Here is a 19,709-nt window from a genome sequence, read left to right on the forward strand (position 1 = left end):
GTTAACTGGGATAAAAGTGAAATTTTGCTATTCTGAGAAGTAGATTATTCAGTGTATAAAAATATTATAAAACTGAAATGGTCTGATAAAATTAAATATTTAGGAATAATTGTAAATACTCAGTATCAATCTTTATACAAGTTAAATTATGTTCCATTATTAAAAAAGATTAAAGCAGATTTAATTAAGCGGAAAGATCTTCCGTTAACTTTAATTGGTCAAATTAATTGTATTATGATGAATATTTTTCCTCGTATTCAATATTTATTTCAATCAATACTGTGTTCTCTTTCAAAGAGTTTATTTCAGGATTTAAATAAAGTTATGAGATAATTTTTAATTGAAAAGTCAACTACCACAGGTAGCATTAAATAAACTTACTTGGAAATATCCGCTAGGTGGGCTTCAGTTAGCTCATTTTCAAAATTATTATGAAGAAACCCAGTTGAAATTTATTAGTAGATTGATGGTTTGGATCAGTCCCCGAGTTGGGCTAACGTTGAGATGGCCTGCATTTCTGAAGTCGAGGTGTATTAATTTATATTTTGATGGAATGTAAATTTGTTGAGGGAATATAATATGCCGATATTAAAACATTTATTGAAACTAAGGATTAAAATAAATAAGATTTTAGGATCAAAAGGTAAATTGTCAATTTTAACTCCATTATATAATAATCAGCTTATTTCTTTTTCTTTTTTTTATTAATTTTTTTATTATTTTTCACACTATAAACCATATTGACCAAGATACATACAGACATTTTTCTTCTTGAATATATACAGTGTCATTTTCTCCCCTTTTCCCCCCTCCCTTCCCTCCCTCCCTCACCCCCTTTCCCATTTATTTGAAGTTCAATCTATAAGATACATTAAACCTGTTAAACAATGTTGTCACTTAATAAAAACAAACAAGAAATTTTACTGAGTCAGTTCTTTTCGTTATCATCTCCTTCTGTCATTTTAGGTGGTGGAAGTCCACGGTAGGATTTCTCTATTGTATTTCATGTACGGCTCCCATATTTGTTCAAATATTGTGATGTTATTTCTTAAATTATATGTTATTTTTTCCAATGGAATACATTTATTCATTTCTATATACCATTGCTGTATTCTCAGGCTCTCTTCTGATTTCCAGGTTGACATAATACATTTTTTTGCTACAGCTAAGGCTATCATAACAAATCTTTTTTGTGCTCCATCCAAATCGAGTCCAAATTCTTTATTTCTTATATTACTTAGAAGAAAGATCTCTGGATTTTTTGGTATGTTGCTTTTTGTGATTTTATTTAATAACTTCCCAAAAGTTTTCCACTTTCTCACATGTCCAAATTGCATGAATTGTTGTTCCCGTTTCCTTTTTACAGCGAAAACATCTGTCTGATACTGTTGGGTCCCATTTATTTAACTTTTGAGGTGTGATGTATAGCCTGTGTATCCAGTTATATTGTATCATGCGTAACCTCGTGTTTATTGTATTTCTCATAGTTCTGGAGCATAACTTCTCCCATGTTTCATTCTTTATCTTTATATTTAAATCTTGTTCCAATTTTTGTTTAGGTTTACCATTTGTTTCCTCGTTCTCCTTTTCTTGCAGTTTGATGTACATGTTTGTTACAAACTTTTTAATTATCATTGTGTCTGTAATCACATTTTCAAAATTACTTCCCTCTGGTAACCTCAGACTGCTTCCCAATTTGTCCTTCAAGTAGGTTTTCAGTTGGTAGTATGCAAACATTGTATCGTGAGTTATATTATATTTATCCTTCATTTGTTCAAAGGATAATAATTTATTTCCCAAAAAACAATTTTCTATTCTTTTGATCCCTTTTCTCTCCCATTCTCTAAAGGAAAGGTTATCTATTGTGAAAAGGATTATCTGATTTTGCGTCAATATTAGTTTTGGTAGTTTGTAATTTGTTTTATTCCTTTCTACATGAATCTTCTTCCAAATGTTGACCAGATGATGCAATACCGGTGAATTCCTACGTTGCACCAATTTTTCCATCTCATTTATATAGTATATGTTCAGGTATCTTCTCCCCTATTTTATCTAGTTCTAATCTGGTCCAGTCTGGCTTTTCCCTTGTTTGATAAAAATCTGATAGGTATCTTAATTGTGCGGCTCTATAATAATTCTTAAAGTTTGGTAGTTGTAAGTCTCCTTGTTTGTACCATTCTGTTAATTTATCTAGTGCTATCCTCGGTTCCACCCCCCCTTTCCATAAGAATTTCCTTATTATTTTCTTTAACTCCTTGAAGAATTTCTCTGTTAGGTGTATTGGTAATGACTGAAATAGGTATTGTATCCTTGGGAAAATATTCATTTTAATACAGTTTATCCTTCCTATCAGTGTTAGTGGTAAGTCTTTCCAATGTTCTAAGTCATCTTGTAATTTTTTCATTAATGGATGGTAATTGAGTTTATATAGATGGCCGAGGTTTTTATTTAGTTGTATACCTAGGTATCGCATTGCTTGTGTTTGCCATCTAAATGGCGATTCTTTCTTAAACTTTGTGAAATCCGCATTATTCATTGGCATTGCTTCACTTTTATTTGCGTTGATCTTGTACCCCGATACTTCTCCATATTCCTTCAATTTCCTATGTAATCTTTTATTGATATTTCTGGTTCTGTTAAGTATATTATAACGTCATCTGCAAATAGACTGATTTTATATTCCTTCTCTTTTATTTTTATCCCTTTTATTTTATTTTCTGTTCTTATCAATTCTGCTAGTGGTTCTATAGCTAACGCGAACAATAAGGGTGATAGTGGGCATTACTGCCTTGTTGATCTGCTTAAGTTAAATTGCTTTGATATATATCCATTTATTGTCACTTTCGCCAATGGCCACTTATATAATGCTTTAACCCAATTAATATATTTCTCTGGTAGACTGAATTTTTGTAGTACTTTGAATAAATAATTCCATTCTACTCTGTCAAAGGCCTTCTCTGTGTCTAAAGCAACTGCTACTGTTGGAGTTTTATTTCCTTCTACTGCATGAATTAAGTTAATAAATTTACAGATATTGTCTGTTGTTCGTCTTTTTTTAATAAATCTAGTTTGGTCTAGATTTACTATTTTTGGTGCATACTCGGCCAATCTGTTTGCTAATAGTTTAGCTATTATCTTATAATCTGTGTTAAGTAGAGATATTGGTCTATATGACGCTGGTGCAAGTGGATCTTTCCCCATCTTTGGTATTACTGTAATTATTGCTGTTTTGCATGAATCTGGTATGTTTTGTGTTTTATCAGTCTGGTTGATTACTTCCAGGAGGGGAGGAATTAATAAGTCTTTAAATGTTTTATAGAATTCTATTGGGAATCCATCATCTCCTGGTGTTTTATTGTTCGGTAGTTTTTTTAATATCTCCTGTAATTCTTCTATTTCAAATGGTTTTATTAATTTATTTTGCTCCTCTGTTTGTAATTTCGGTAGTTCAATTTTAGTTAGAAATTCATCTATTTTGTCTTCTTTCCCTTCGTTTTCAGTTTGATATAGTTGCTCGTAGTTCTCTGAAGTTTTCATTAATCTCTGTTGGATTATATGTAATTTGTTTGTCCTTTTTCCTTGATGCCAATACCATTCTTTTAGTTTGTTCTGTCTTAAGCTGCCATGCTAGGATTTTGTGCGTTTTTTCACCTAGTTCATAATATTTCTGTTTTGTCTTCATTATGTTCTTCTCCACCTTATATGTTTGTAGTGTTTCATATTTTATTTTTTTATCTGCCAATTCTCTTCTTTTAGTTGTATCTTCCTTTATTGCTAATTCTTTTTCTATATTTACTATTTCCCTTTCCAACTGTTCTGTTTCCCGATTGTAGTCCTTCCTCATCTTAGTTACATAACTTATTATTTGCCCTTGATGAACGCTTTCATTGCGTCCCATAGTATAAACTTAACTTTCACTGATTCCGTATTTATTTCAAAGTACATTTTAATTTGTCGTTCAATTAATTCTCTAAAATCTTGTCTTTTGAGTAGCATGGAGTTTAATCTCCATCTATACTTTCTTGGTGGGATGTCCTCTAGCTCTATTGCCAATAACAGGGGTGAGTGGTCCGATAATAGTCTAGCTTTATATTCCGTTTTTCTAACTCTCCCTTGAATGTGGGCTGATAACAGGAATAGGTCTATCCTTGAGTATGTTTTATGTCTACCCGAATAGTATGAATATTCCTTTTCCTTTGGGTGTTTCCACCATATATCCAAAAGTTGCATTTCTTGCATCGATTTAATTATACATTTGGTTACTTTGTTCTTTCTGTTAGTTTTTTTTCCAGTTTTATCCATGTTTGAGTCCAAATTAAGGTTAAAATCCCCTCCTATTAGTATGTTCCCTTGCGTATCTGCTATCTTCAAAAAGATATCTTGCATAAATTTTTGATCTTCTTCATTAGGTGAGTATACATTGAGTAAATTCCAAAATTCTGAATATATCTGACATTTTATCATTACATATCTCCCTGCTGGATCGATTATTTCCTCTTCTATTTTGATTGGTACATTTTTATTGATTAATATAGCTACTCCTCTGGCTTTTGAATTATACGACGCTGCTGTTACATGTCCTATCCAATCTCTCTTTAATTTCTTGTGTTCCACTTCAGTTAGATGTGTTTCTTGTACGAATGCTATATCAATTTTTTTCTTTTTTCAGTAAATTTAACAGTTTCTTCCTTTTGATTTGGTTATGTATTCCATTAATATTTAAAGTCATATAGTTCAACATAGCCATTTCATACTTTGTTTATCTTTCCTTTCCGTTTCCTCATCACCACCTTCCCTTCTTATCCATTTCTGTTTTTTTTTGAACACATTATAAGACAACATTTCTAAAACATAAAATATTTCCACTATTCCCCTACCTAAAATTCCTTTAACCCCAATAGTCCCTCCCCTTTCTGAGTTGCCCTTTGTCCCTTGTCGGGCAACCACATCTCCCCTCTCCATTTGGATTTGCGAACCCGCTCGCAAGCGTCAACTGATTTCGCAGTGACTGTTATTCTTCCCCACCCAGCCCCCCCAGAAAAGATTTTAATCTTCATATATAACAAAGGTCACTCTCTTAATTCCCTCCTTACTTCATTTCTTCCCTTTCTTTCCCTTCTTAGTTCTTACCTATACTCTTTTTTATATACACATATACATACATACACACAAACACATATATATATACCTACATACACACATATATATTGTCATTTTTGTTCTTGTTACATCTCTTCATCTCTCTGCCTGTTTTGTAGTTGTTCTGCAAATTTTCGTGCTTCCTCCGGATCCAAGAATAGTCTGTTTTGCTGCCCTGGAATAACTATTTTCAGTACCGCTGGGTATTTTAACATAAATTTATATCCTTTTTTCCATAGGATAGCTTTTGCTGTATTAAACTCCTTCCTCTTCTTCAGGAGTTCAAAGCTTATATCTGGATAGAAAAAAAATTTTTGACCCTTGTATTCCAGTGGTTTTTTGTCTTCTCTTATTTTCCTCATTGCTTTCTCCAATATATTTTCTCTTGTATATCTTACGAATTTTACTAGAATGGATCTTGGTTTTTGTTGTGGTTGTGGTTTCGGGGCTAATGTTCTATGTGCCCTTTCTATTTCCATTTCTTCCTGTAATTCTGGTCTTCCTAGGACCCTGGGGATCCAATCTTTTATAAATTCTTTCATATTTTTGCCTTCTTCATCTTCCTTAAGGCCCACTATCTTTATATTGTTTCTTCTATTATAATTTTCCATTATATCTATCTTCTGAGCTAACAGCTCCTGTGCCTCTTTAACTTTTTTATCAGATTCTTCTAATTTCTTTTTTAAGTCATCTACTTCCATTTCTATGGCTGTTTCTCGTTCTTCCACCTTGTCCACTGTTTTACCTATATCTGACATGACCATCTCTAATCTATTCACTTTTTCTTCTGTACTTTTATTCTTTTTATTTCACTGAATTCTTGTGACTGCCATTCTTTTACTGATTCCATATATTCTTTAAAAAAATATATCCATGTACTTGCCCTTCCCTTCATCTTCCATTTCTCTGTGTTCTTCCTCCTCTTCTTCTGAGTCCACTCCAGGATCTGTGCCCTTTACCTCTGTCTCTTCTGGTTTTCTTGTTGGGTTGTTTGTTTTATTTTGTTGGGTATTTTTGGTCTTCTCATTTTTATTAGAAGTGTCTTGGTGTTGGTCTTCTTCCTCTGGGTTGGTCATCTGATGTTTCTTTGATTTCTTATTTTTATTCTCTTCCTTCCTGTTCTTGTTATTTTCTGTTTTCCTGTTGAGAGTCTTGCTGTCATGTTGTACTTGTCTGTTTCAGCTGTGGAGATTTACTCCTCAGCTGGTCCCCCCTCCCGTCGGTGTTGTTTTTGTCTTGTGCCTCGCGCATGCGCGATTGTGCACTTTTGTTTGGCTCCGTGAGCCATTTTTGTAGTCCCGAGTTTGGGGCTTCGACTGACCTCGGGAAGTGGGCTTCTCTCTCCACGGCGGGCCTCCTCGTACCGGTAAGGCCTTCACCTTCTTCTTCCGACGTCTTTCCTTCTTTTCTTCCCGTTGTTTTTGGTTTTTCTTTCTTCGCTGCCATTTTCTCCACACTTTCACTTTCACTTTGTTATGGTTTCTGTGTTAGTGACTTTGTTTTTTTCTCTACCTTTTTTTAACTTTTCTGGAGAGGGCTGGAGTTCCCCGACCGGTCACTACTCCATCACGTGACTCCTCCCAGCTTATTTCTTTTTCAATGTTTAGTAGTCACTTTAAAAGTTGGGATTCTATGGCTATAAAAACATTACAGGATTGTTTTGTAGAAGGGCATTTTCTTTCTTTCAATCAATTGAAAGAACGTTTTGATATTGCTGAAAATTCTTTATTTGTTTATTATCAACTTCGATCTTTGGTGGAAAATATGTATGCTAGAGAGATGATTTTACCTGTATTGACGGAATTCGAGTCTTTGATTTCTTCTATACCAAAAATGCGTTATATCTCTGTTATGTACCAAGTATTACAAGACAATATGGATAAGTCAGAATGGGAAAAGTCTAAGCTTAAATGGGAAAATGATTTAGCATTTGTTTTTCCAGAAGATTATTGGGCAGATACGTGTCATGATAGAGTTACTAAATTGACGAATGTGCGGATGGAATGGTTAATTATAACTTTCTACATCAACTGTATTTAACCCCAGAGAAATTGAAAAAATATGGTTTTACTAATTTGGATTCTTGTTTTAGATGTGGTGTATGTACTGGAACTTTTTTACATGCTGTTTGGTCTTGTGTGCATGTTCAACAATTCTGCGATGAAATTAAGTTAATTTTGGAAAAATTATATAATTTTAAGTTACCATTAGATCCATCTATTTTTTAAATGATTTATATGATTCCTTTAAGGGGATTAGGGTTGGCTAAATTTCAAATTGCATTTATACATTTAGCATTGTCTGTAGCTCGAAAATGTGTAGCAAGTACATGGAAAGATAGTGATTAATAAAATGCGATGGCAGAATGAATTGAAAGGTATTGTTATGGAAAACATTACATATAATCTGCATGGCAATTATTCTTTTTTTGTTAATAAGTGGTAACCGTATTTGGAATATGTGCATTTAGATATATTTTGATTTATTATATACTTTTAGTTTCTGTTTATATATTTTTAGCTCTCCTAAAGAGAGTTGGCTGATGGGGTGGGAGGGGGTTGGGGATTTGATTGATTTATTTTTTTCTCTTGTTTTTTTTTAATTTAATTTTTTAAATATATACTCATATAAAATTTTCTTTATGGAATGTATTTTGTATTTCTATTAATGATTCTTCAAATAAATAAAGTTTAAAAAAAAGCAAATAAAGAAATAAGAAAAAAAGCATAGAAAAAGAAAAGATTGAGAACAGTAAGCAAAAACAAAAAGAGAGACCTGGTTGCCAGAGGACACCCCTCACCATACGGCTCTGACCACTTGTATCTTTTTGTACTTCCAAGGAGGTTAACAAGGTTCAAAGGTTTGGGAAAACATCTACAAATTAATTCCCTCAATTTGTAAATACAGCTGCAAAACCTTCAAAAGTACATCCTATTTATTTCTCAGAGGAGCCCCACTGTGCATTTCTTGCGTTCCATCGCTTCGTATGGGTGTCCAAAGTTACTGGTATACTTTTTCTTGCTACTGCCCGGGCCATCCCAGCCTGTGCTTCTTAGCCATACCCCCCACTCTGCCTGATTCTCTCCTTCCCTGCAGGCGACCACAATGCTCCCATCTGTTGGCCTGCACATACGGGTTTTTTGCACTCGAACATTGCCTCCATAACATCACACCAGTGACGAACTGCCCTATTCAAAGCCTGCGAGGGCGTGCATCTGTGACAAATTCCTAGTTCCCTTTGCATATGGGTATTTTCAACTTTCTCCCCATTTAGAAAATAGTCTGCCCGTTTATTTATTTGACCTAAGTGCAAGATCGTTCACTTTCTAACATTGTATTTCATTTGCCACTTCTCCGCCTATTTTTCTAATCTGTCATTTGACAGCATCCCTATTTCCTCAACACTACCTGCTTCTCCGCCTACCTTCATATCATCTGTTCCCCGACCCTTTGCACCCTTCACCTCCACCTTCCCTAACTACTCTTCCCCACCCACTCCAAATAAAAAGGTTCAAATTTCTCATCCAGGCATTTGTTAAGACTTTTAATTGGAAGTGATGGCATATTCATTCCACAGCCATTCTGAATAGCTACAATTTGGCCTTGGATCCATGGATCACACCACAGACTATTGCAATCAGGTGCACAGCTTAGGTCAGTGGACATTTTCAATGCGGAGGCAGGCGTGTGAATGAAAATTTGTGCTTCTCAGCTTCCAGTGATGGATCTGTCCTCTTCCTTTCTGTGAACGGAACAAGACCAATTAAAATGAGCTTCGATGATTGTACAGGAAGGACAAATTTGCCCATTCATTCACTGAATCGTTACAGTATGGAGAGGGGCCTTTCTTAAGGCAGACCCTGAAGGCAGCATGGTTAGCGCAATGCCTTTACAGCACCAGCGATCAGAACTGGGGTTTGAATCCCGCGCTGTTTTCCTCATGTCTGCGTGGCTTTTCCCCGGGGTGGGGGGGAGGGGGGTAGGCTGGCTCCAGTTTCCTCTCACCTTTCGAAACGTACTGAGGGTGTAGGTTCATTGGGTGGCACGGGCTTGTTGGCCAAAATGGCCTGTTACCATACTGTATGTTTAAATTTTTAAACATTTGTACTTAAATTTAAATCTCTGAGTTCTTCCGCTTGTCCCTGTTGTCTGTCTCTCCCCACACCCCTGCAAATCCTTCGTGTTCAGATCAAGATACAAACTCTTGGAAGAACTCAGCAGTCCGGGCAGCATCCATGGAGGGAAATAGATGGTCGACATTTCAGGTCAAACCTCTGCTTCAGGTCTGAGAATGGAAAGGGAAGACTGAAGGTGTTAAAGAGTGAGGGAGGGGTCAGTCAGTGATGAGAGGTTGGTTCAGAAGGTTAGGACATTATAGCTATACATAGAGAGGTTGCAAACTGGATTTGAAATTGGCTTGGTGGAAGAAACAGAGAGTAGTGGTGGATGGTTGCTTCTCAGACTGGAGGCCTGTGTGAAGTGGTGTGCCTCAGGGATCGGTGTTGGGACCATATATAAATGACCTAGATGATGATGTGGTGAATTAGATCAGCAAGTTTGCTGGTGACACAAAGATAGGTGACATAGTGGACTGTGAGGAAGATTTTCAAAGCTTGCAGAGGGATCTGAACCAGCTGGGAAATTGGGCCAGTAAATGGCTGATGGAATTTAATGCAGATAAGTTTGAGGTGTTGTGCTTTGGAAGAGCAAATCGGGGTAGGACGTACACAATAAATAGTAGGATATTGAGGAGTGCGGAGGAGCTAAGAGATCTGGGAAAACATATATATTGTTCCCTGAAGATGGTGTCGCATGTGGACAGTGTGGTAAAGAAAGCATTTGGCATCTTAGCCTTTATAAATCGAAGTATTGAGTATAGGAGTTGGGATGTTATGTTGAAGTTATTCAAGTTATTGGTGAGACCACACTTGGAATATTGTGTACTGTTCTGGGCGCCCAGCAGCAGGAAAGATATCAATAAGATTGAAAGAGTGCAGATGAGATTTTGATGTTGCGGGTCTTCAGGAACTGAGTTACCTGGAAAGATTAAACAGGTTAGGACTATACTCCTTGGAGTGAAGAAGGATGAGGTGAGACTTGATAGAAGTTTATAAGTTTATGAAGGGTATAGACAGTAGATTTGAGTAGGATGTTTCCACTTAGATTGGAGGAGATAAATACGAGAGGTCATAGCTTGAGGCTGAAAGGGGCGAGGTATAAGGGTAACATTAGGGGAGAGTTTTTCACTCAGAGAGTGGTAGGAGTGTGGAATGAGCTGCATCTGATGTAGTGAATGTAGATTCAATCTTGAGTTTTAAAAATAAATTGGATAAATACATGGATGGGAGGGGTTTGGAAGGTTATGGAATGAGAGCAGGTTAGTTTTATTGGTTGGCACAGACCAGAAGGGTCAAATGGCATTTTTTTCATACTGCAATGTTCCATGATTCTATGGATGACCAAGAAGGGGTGAAGGATGACAGACAGAAGGGGGCATGGAGTGGTGGCAGGAGGCGGTGTTGGGGGGAAGCAGACAAAGTAGGAACCAGTGAGCTAGAGCGAGGAGGGGACAGTAGTGGAGGGACAGCTGCTAAAAGGAGGAGATTGTTGAAAGCAGTTGAGGGAGGGACGGTGGTGTGATAAGGGAAGAGGGAGTCGGGTGGGAGGCTACAGAGCAGGTGGAGAAGGTGAGGAAAGGGAAAAGAATAGGGTAACAGGGGCCTGGGCAAGGTGTTTGAAGAGAAGGGTCTTCATGATAGGAACTAGTGGATGAGAAGGAGAGAGAGAGAGACCAGAAGGGTGACTTGAAAAGAGTCGAGGTACTGTGGATAGTGGAGAAGGTTATCATAGGTAACACCAGGATGTGGACAGGATGTGGAGTTGGGTGGAGAAATGGCTAAAGGAGTTCAACCTGGATAAGTGTGAAGTGATGCACTTTGGAAGGTCAAAGTTGAGCAGGAACAGTGTAGAGAAACAGAGAAACCTTGGTGTCCAGGTCCATCAACCCCTCTAGTTCGCCTTTGAAGTTGATCAGATGGATAAAAAGAAACATGACTTGCTGGCCTCCGTTAGTTGATGGATTGAGCTCTGGTTAAACCACACTTGGAGTATTTCATTCAGTTCTGGTCGCCTCATTACAGAGAGGATGTAGATGCATGGGAGAAGGTGCAGAGGAATTTTTCCCAAGATGTGGCCTGGTTTGGAGGTCGTGTTTTATGAAGTAAGGTTGACGGATCTTGGGCTTTTCTTTGAGATGCGACATAATAGAGGTCTACGGAATTTTGAGGAGCTTTTATAGGGTGGAAGAACAGCACCTTTTTTTGCCCAAAATGCAAATGCCAGAAGAAATCTGTTATAGGTGGGTAGAGGAAAGTTTGGGGAAGGAGTCAGAAGAAAGGTTTTTCTTTACGCGGAGAGTGCTGGTGCCTGGAATGCATTGCCGGGGGTGATGTTAGAGGCTGGTATAATAGGGAGGGGACAGAGCTGTGCAAGTTCTCTTACAGTAAACTATCACCTACAAGAGAAGGTAGTCACCACTGAATTTGATAGGGATTTCGGGAGCAATGTCTTTCGGCAGAGAATGGCGTGAATTTTCGATAGGCACATGGATGGAAGAATGGGTGTGAGGGAGGGAAGGGTTTGATTGTTGTGGTGTTGGTGTCCATAGGTCGGCACAACATGGTGAGGTGCAGGGCTTTCACCCTGCTGTGATGCTCTATATGCCTCGTGGTGAGGTCCAGTTTCAGCTGGAATAAAAGACACTTCAGACATTTAAACTACCTCCCAGCCCTATCACGTACCTTCGTCTGTCGCTGCATAAAACGATCCACATTACAAAAAGAGCAAGGGCTTTCAGACCAAGTGGAAGGTAGAACCACAACATCGTGATGGGAGGAAACACTGTGATTGAAGAGAAGTCAAATCAGACTCAGGTGAAAGGGAGCGATCAATAACGCGAAGGCGATTCATCAAACTCTGCGGGCAACAGATGAAGATGTTACCGAAAAGCAGGTGATAAGGTTGGTGTAGCGGTTAGAGCGCCAGCGATCAGGACCGGGGTTCGAATCCCGCGCTGTCTGTAAGACATTTGTACATTCTCCCTGTGCACACCACGCTCTGTTCTTGCTGCTGCCATCAGGAAAGAGGTCTCGGTGCCACAAGACTCGCACCCACCAGGTTCAGGAACAGTTGCTCCCCCTCCACCGTTAAACTCCTCAACCACAAATTCAATCAGGGGCTCATTTCAGGGCTATTACTTGTGCATTTTATTGATTTTTTAAAAATTCTCGTCAGTTTGTTTACATTCGTTATTTTTATTTGCTTACGTGTACATTATGTAGAGTGTTTTTTGAACTACCAATTAGTGGCAGTTCTGCCTGGCCTGCAGGGGAAAGGAATCTCAGGGTTGTATGTGACATCATGTACATACTCTGACAATAAATCTGAAATCTGTGTGGACTTTCCCTGGGAGCTCCGATCTCCCATTCATCAGAACATACAAGTAAAAATTGGGGTATTTGGATGGCACAGGCTCGTGGAACAGAAGGACCTGATACCGTGCTGTACATCTAAATTTAAATTTATAAAAAATACCTCCCCTCAACAAACTTGCATCAAAAACCTATTCACTTGAGGTCACCTCACTGCAGGAAGGATGTGGATGTTAATAAGAGGGTGCAGGTTGCAGCCTGGATTGGAGAGCACTCTTCATGAGGAGAGGTTGAGTGAACTTGGTTTTCTCCTTGGGGCGATGGGGAAGATGAAGGGTGACCTGATAAGAGTGTACAAGGTAAGGAGAGGCATTGATCGTGCGGACGACCAGAGGCAATTTCCCAGGGGCTGAAATGATTAACCCAAGGGGGCATGGTTTTAAGGTACTTGGGAGTAAGCACAGGAGGGGGATGTTCTTCACACAGAGAGAGTGGTGGGTGCATGGAAAGTAATGGAGGCAGGTACAATGGGATCCTTTAAGTGACTATTAGATAGGTACATGGAACTGAGGAAAATGGAAGGTTAGGCAGTTGTTAGAGTAGGTTATTGGGTCTGCACAATAAAGGAGAGTTCTGACCACCATTCGTATGAAAGGACAGTTCTCTGGGAGCAACTCAACAAGGATTTATGAGTTATTGTCTGCTGTGGACCAAAGGGCCTGTACTGTGCTGTGGATTCCCCTGTGTATGTTCTAAAAGTGAAGACACAATGTTGCCAGCTGCTGTGAAAATGAAATCGCCCAGTGGTGAGTGATGTTTGTGCCACCCAGTTGCCAATCGCCGACCACCTCCAGAAATAGTCTCGTTGTCTGCTCATCATGTTCAGCTCTGCCAGGTCATCCGCCTCTCAGTCGAAACTGGTTGAACCAGAAGGTGCAATCGTGGTATCCTGCAGTGCGGGAGCCATCTTATGGTGTTCTTCAAGATTCGTGATTCCTTTTTTGTCATGTAATAGGTCAGAACATGTAATATTACACAAAATTGCTTTCTGCCTTTCATAAGGCAAAGAGTCGCCATGTGTGTCACTTGGCACCCCCTGCAGTACAAGAGAAAGAAAAGCAAAAGAGAGTCCCTTCAGAGACTCGTTCTTATGAGTTCCCATTTCATGCATTGTGGGTTAGTAGGGTTGCAACCATTGGGAACAATTTGTACAGGATGTACCAACTTCGCTGCTTTGAAGAGGAAAGAGGACAAATTATTTTTTTTCAGGTGGTGAGAGTGGAGCATTAAAGATACACCCCCTTTGTGATCAGCAACTATCTCGTGAACACGGAGCTGGAATGACTCTGTGTGGTAACGGACAATTCAGCTGATTCTCCTGTCAGGTGGATTATTGAACCCCACTGTGAACAAAGGAAAGGTCACTTTGATTGATCTATACCTAGGTTCTGGAAGCATCGTGGAAGTCACTTGTTTCGTTTCCCCAATGCAAGGAAAAGGAGAGTTGTGACAACCATTCGTACGAAAGGACATTTCTCTGGAAGCAACTCGCCAAGGAATCATGAGTTTTTGGCAACCTGATCACTCAAGTCCTTTGCGATTTCTTCTGTGCATCTGTTCAAAAGTCTGCATTTGGACAATGGATTTCTAAGACTGAACTTTGGAATGACTTGCCAGATTTGCGCCTAAGCTGCCATGGTTTGGGTATCTCTCTCTCTCTCTCACACACACACACACACACACACACACACACACACACACACACACATTTGAGCATATTTGGATTTGATTTGACTAATGTCAAGTAGTTATTAATAAATATAGTGTTTTAAAATAACACTGTCTTGGTGAATTGCCATTGCTGCTGGTCTAGGACGTCACACTGTGGATTCGCCTCCAGCTCTGCCACAGCCTCTTCACCCACATAAACTCCAGTTTGTTTAACCTGCAACCCAAGCTGCAGATCCAACCTCCGATATGTTCAGGAAGCCTTCAGCACCCAAGACGCTTCAGGAGCCTTTCTTGCCCTCAGCACCCACTCAAATCCCGGCTCCCAAGAGCCAGTCACCAGCAGCCTGTGCGGGCCCCCCCCACCCCGGCTGTGAGCTGCCTTTAGGCCCCTCAGCGGCTGAACCCCTCTGCTGTTGCAGTCACCATCCTGAAGGGTTCTTTGGCCGCTGAGCCCCTCGCTGATCTGACACCGTGGTTAGCTCCTCTAACAGGCCATTTAAATCCTGTATGGAGTCACTGGCATTAGGACCGGGCAGTTGAACCCTTTGAGGCAGCGCTATGTCCCCGCTCCCCACTCTCCCAAGTCCGCACTAGTGGCAGTGCTACCATTACAGCATCTCCGGCAGCGCCGCCGTATTTTGTTCCTTGAATGTTGTGTTCAGTTCTTGTCACCTTATTATAGAAGACTTTGGAAAGGATGGAGAGGAGATTTGCCAGCATGCTACCTGGAATTAAGAACAGGTCTTATAAGGAAAGTTAAGCTTTCCTCTTTGAAGTGATGAAGGATGAGAGGTAACTCGATGGAGTTACATCAGATTATGAGAGGCGGAGATAGGGTGGATAGCCAACAATGTTTCCCCCAGGGCTGCAATGGCCAATCCCAGAACACATCTGTTGAAGGCCTTGATTTTCAACCTTTAACTTTCCTCTCACATTCCACCTGAAGCAATCTGTGCTCTGTGATTAGGAAGGGATTGTTTAAGGTGGGATGTGGGTGGGAACAGAAGGTTGAGAACCACTGCTCTGGACCCAATTGTTACTGAAATATTTGGCTTAAAAAAATTGTCATTGGTCCATTTGCTTTGGAGTTCTGAAACCCTGCACATAACGAGTCAATGAGGGATGATTTTCAAACCTGCCCTTCCCACCCACATCCCACCTGAAGCAATCCCTTACTAACCACAGAGCACCGATGGCAGAGGGAATACTTCAGGTGGGATGTGAGTGGAAAGAAAAAGGTTGAAAACCACTGGCTTAAGGTGAGGGGTGGAAAGTTTAGGGGAGATATCAGAGATGGTTTTTTTTCACCCAGAGAGTAGTGAGTGTCTGGAATGGATTGCCGGGATGGTGCTGGAGACTGGAACAATAGGGACATTGAAAAGACTCTCATAACTACACATGGATGCAAGAAAAATGCCAGGTTATCCAACATTCCCGCTAATTTTTAGTGCGAACAGTAATCTTATGTTGTGCAAATTTTTGTTCCCTGTGACAAAAGTATGTGTGCCCTGAATGCTTGTGCAAATGTAAATTTGCAATAGTTTCAAGATCATTTTGGTACATCCTGAAGACTAACCCCTCTCACATCATGACGAATAAACTTGTATTGGCATGTTTTAATATAGTGCAAGTATGATGGCGTTCCATGAAGTAACATATTTAGTTAAGATTTTATTCCATGCAGTCCTTAGAACTACTTTGTGTGCTGGTCGCAAAACGTGTGCGCCCGCGCACCCACACAGCTTAGAGGGATCAGTGGCTGTGAGGGAGGGATGTGGAGTTAGTTTACATGATTTAGCACAGCATCGTAGGCCAAAGGGCCTGGACGGTGCTACAATGTTCACTCTAAAGTCCCTGACAAAGCTCAAGGAGTGCGATGGAAAGTTCTTCACTGGGTGCAGCACCAATAACGTTCGAGAGGCTTGACCCCCATCCAGGACAGAGCAGCCCACTTGTGTGACTCACCATCTGGCGGAGATTCACTTGCTCTGAGGTCAGAACCCACTGAGAGACGGAGTGAGGGAGAAGGCCCTTCCACCCCTTCCCCAACCCTGGTCCATACTGTCCATCAGCCGCCAGCTTGAACACACATCCTCCCTTCATCTCATTTTAAACTCTCCCTGCATCCCCCATATCCTTCATCACTCCAAACTCGATTTTTCCACCCACTCTGACACTGGGGATCATTTACAGAAGCCAATTATCCTCCCGGTCTGCATGTGGGTCCATTCTAACACTCGGGACTCAGGCCAGAATGTAGAGAGCAGCCCCAGAAATCAATGCTGAACATGAATTGAACTGAAATTCTACTGTCTTGTCCTGACTCAATATCCCTCTGTTCCCTGCACAGGGAACCCTCTTAAACTCTTAAACTCCACTATGGCATTCTCTTCCACTCCTCCCCTGGCACCATGTTCCAGGCACCCCGCCATGCTCAATGTAAATAGACTTGCCCTGCAAATCACTATTGAAGACTAACCCCTCTCACATCAAAGGCATAACCTGTTGTATGTAATATTTTTACTCTGTGAATAAGATTCTGTCTACTCAATCAATGACGCTCAGAATTCTGTCGACTCAACCCTAAAACCAAGTGAAAGCTGTATCTGATGAGTCCCAAGAGATGGGACTCTCTCTTTCCCGCTCTCCCTCCCTCCCAGGTTTCCCTCCTTCCCTTCCTCCCTCTGTCCCTACTCTCAGCCCGCGCTGTACACTGTTTCTTACCGGCCGTGACCAGCAGCTGTACTTCGCGTTGGGACAGGTATTGAAGATTGGGTTGTGACCTCAGCGACTCCACCAAGCACAGGTAGCTGTGACTGTCTTGCACACTCAGCTGATTTACTCGGGTGGAGGCGTTTCCCTGTTTTGGGTCCCCAAGGAGATCATAGCGAGTTGCACCATCTTCTGCCACCCAGGATCCATTAGATTTGAGTCGGAATGTGATGATGTGGTGGTAGGGATTCTTTTTCATCCAGGTGACTGTACGTGTGTCAATGTCATGGGGCAGTGTGAACAGACAGGGTAGAATGACTGAAGCTCCCTTGGTTCCAGTCACCACTGATCTAGGCTCTCCAGTAGCTGTGGGAAGGACAGATATTGGACGTTAGGACTCTGAGACCATGGAGAATGAGCAGGGATGCTCAGGCAAGCTGAGTCTCCTCGCACTGAATTAGACCTCGATGTGACTCAGGATCGAGAGAACGGAGGTCTTCAATCCACATGGGGTCATAGCTCCTCTGGAGTACTGGGTGATGGTCAGCCCACACCTCAATGCAGGGCTGATGGCCCACGCACTAGGCCTGACACACATGGGGAGCAATGGTGAATGTTTCATTGATTCTCGCCATCACACCATTGGCATCACATACTGCCTTGTGTTGAGTTAGCTTAGCAAGCACACACACTCATACACACACACACACACACACACACACACACACACACACACACACACACACACACAGTCACACACACACACACACACACACACACAGTCACACACACATGTGCGAACACACACTCAAACACACACATACACACACTCACTCACATACACACCCACATACACACACACACACACACTCAATCAGACACGTGCACACACTCTCACTCACACATACACACACACATACACTCACACACATACACACACACTTTCACACACACACACACTCAGACACACCCTCACACACATGCGCACATATATACACACAGACACACACACTCAAACACACACACTCAGACACAAACACACACTCACTCACTCACACACACAGACACATACACACATACACACCAACACACACACATTCACATACACACACTCACTCACACACTCACTCACACACTGAAAGAACTGAAAGAAATCAGTATCTCTAAGGACATGGTCTTGGGGAAATTGATGGGATTGAAGGCAGATAAATCCCAAGGGCCTGATAATCTACATCCTAGGGTACTTAAGGAAGTGGCCATTCAGATAGCAGATGCTTTAAGAATTATTTTCCAGAACTTGATAGACTCAGGATCATTACCCATGGATTGGAAGGTAGCTAATGTTACCCCACTATTTAAAAAGGGGGGTAGAGAAAAAGCGGGGAATTATAGGCCTGTGAGCCTTACATCAGTAGTGGGCAAAATGATGGAATCCATTATTAAGGATGTAATAGCGGAGCATATGACTAGCAGAGAAGGGATCGGACAGAGTCAACATGGATTTACAAAAGGTAAATCGTGCTTGCCAAATCTATTGGAATTCTTTGAGATGGTGACAGGTAAAATAGATGGGGGAGAGCCAGTGGATGTGGTGTACCTGGACTTCCAAAAGGCCTTCGATAAGGTCCCACATAAATGTTTGGCATGCAAAATCAAGGCTCATGGGATTAGGGGCAAGGTATTGATGTGGATTGAGAACTGGCTGGCAGGTAGAAGACAGAGAGTTGGGATAAATGGCTCGTTTTCTGAGTGGCAGGCGGTGAACAGTGGGGTGCCACAGGGATCTGTACTGGGACCCCAGCTGTTCACAATTTACATTAATGATCTGGATGAGGGGATTGGATGTAATATCTCCAAATTTGCAGACGACACTAAGCTAGGAGGGGTTGTGTGCACGGAAGAGGGGGTCAGGAAGCTCCAGTGTGATTTGGATCAATTGAGGGACTGGGCAGATCCATGGCAAATGTACTACAATGTGGATAAATGTGAGGTTATCCACTTTGGTGATACAAACCGGAGGGCAGATTACTATTTGAATGGCAATAGATTAAGAGATGGGGAAGTGCAGAGAGACCTAGGGGTACTTGTACACCAGTCTCTGAAGGCGAGCATGCAGGTACAGCAGGCGGTTAAAAAGGCAAATGGTAGGTTGGCCTTCCTATCAAGAGGTTTTGAGTCTAGGAACAAGGATACCTTACTGCAGCTGTACAGGGCCTTGGTGAGACCCCACCTGGAGTATTGTGTGCAGTTTTGGTCACCTTATCTAAGGAAGGATGTTCTTGCAATGGAGGGAGTGCAGAGGCGATTCACCAGGCTGATACCTGGAATGGCAGGAATGACTTATGAGGAAAGATTGCGCAATTTGGGATTGTACTCGCTGGAGTTTAGAAGATTGAAAGGGGATCTCATAGAGACCTATAAAATTCTGGCAGGACTGGACAGAATGGATGCAGATGGGATGTTTCCAAGGATGGGAAAATCCAGAACCCGGGGCCATGGTTGGAGGATAATAAGCAAACCATTTAGGACCGAGATGAGGAGGAATTTCTTGACCCAGAGGGTGGTGAATCTGTGCAATTCATTGCCACAGTGGGCAGTAGAGGCAGGTTCATTAAATATATTTAAGAGGGAATTAGATCTATTTCTTCAGTATAAGGGTAGTAAAGGTTACGGAGAGAAGGCGGAGACGGGGTATTG

General features: G+C 41.0%; 2 protein-coding genes across 3 annotated transcripts in view; one reads left to right on the forward strand and one right to left on the reverse strand.

Annotated features, from left to right (window-relative positions):
* Positions 1-19,709, forward strand: part of LOC138765348 (zinc finger protein 112-like) — a 106,670-nt gene that overhangs the window by 44,692 nt on the left and 42,269 nt on the right. The gene's annotated exons all lie outside the window — the stretch shown is intronic.
* The window catches only part of LOC138765360 (polymeric immunoglobulin receptor-like), a 47,167-nt gene continuing 36,127 nt past the window's right edge, over positions 8,670-19,709 (reverse strand). For both annotated transcript variants that reach the window (XM_069942412.1, XM_069942404.1), the window contains exons 3-5: positions 17,025-17,378; positions 11,940-12,039; positions 8,670-8,881 (exon numbers count right to left, since the gene is read on the reverse strand). In XM_069942412.1, coding sequence (XP_069798513.1) covers positions 8,848-8,881; positions 11,940-12,039; positions 17,025-17,378 — 488 coding nt within the window. In that variant the 3' untranslated portion in view covers positions 8,670-8,847. The remainder of the gene's footprint in view (positions 8,882-11,939; positions 12,040-17,024; positions 17,379-19,709) is intronic.

The sequence above is a fragment of the Narcine bancroftii genome, chromosome 1, assembly GCF_036971445.1.
Source record: "Narcine bancroftii isolate sNarBan1 chromosome 1, sNarBan1.hap1, whole genome shotgun sequence".
NCBI lineage: Eukaryota > Metazoa > Chordata > Chondrichthyes > Torpediniformes > Narcinidae > Narcine > Narcine bancroftii.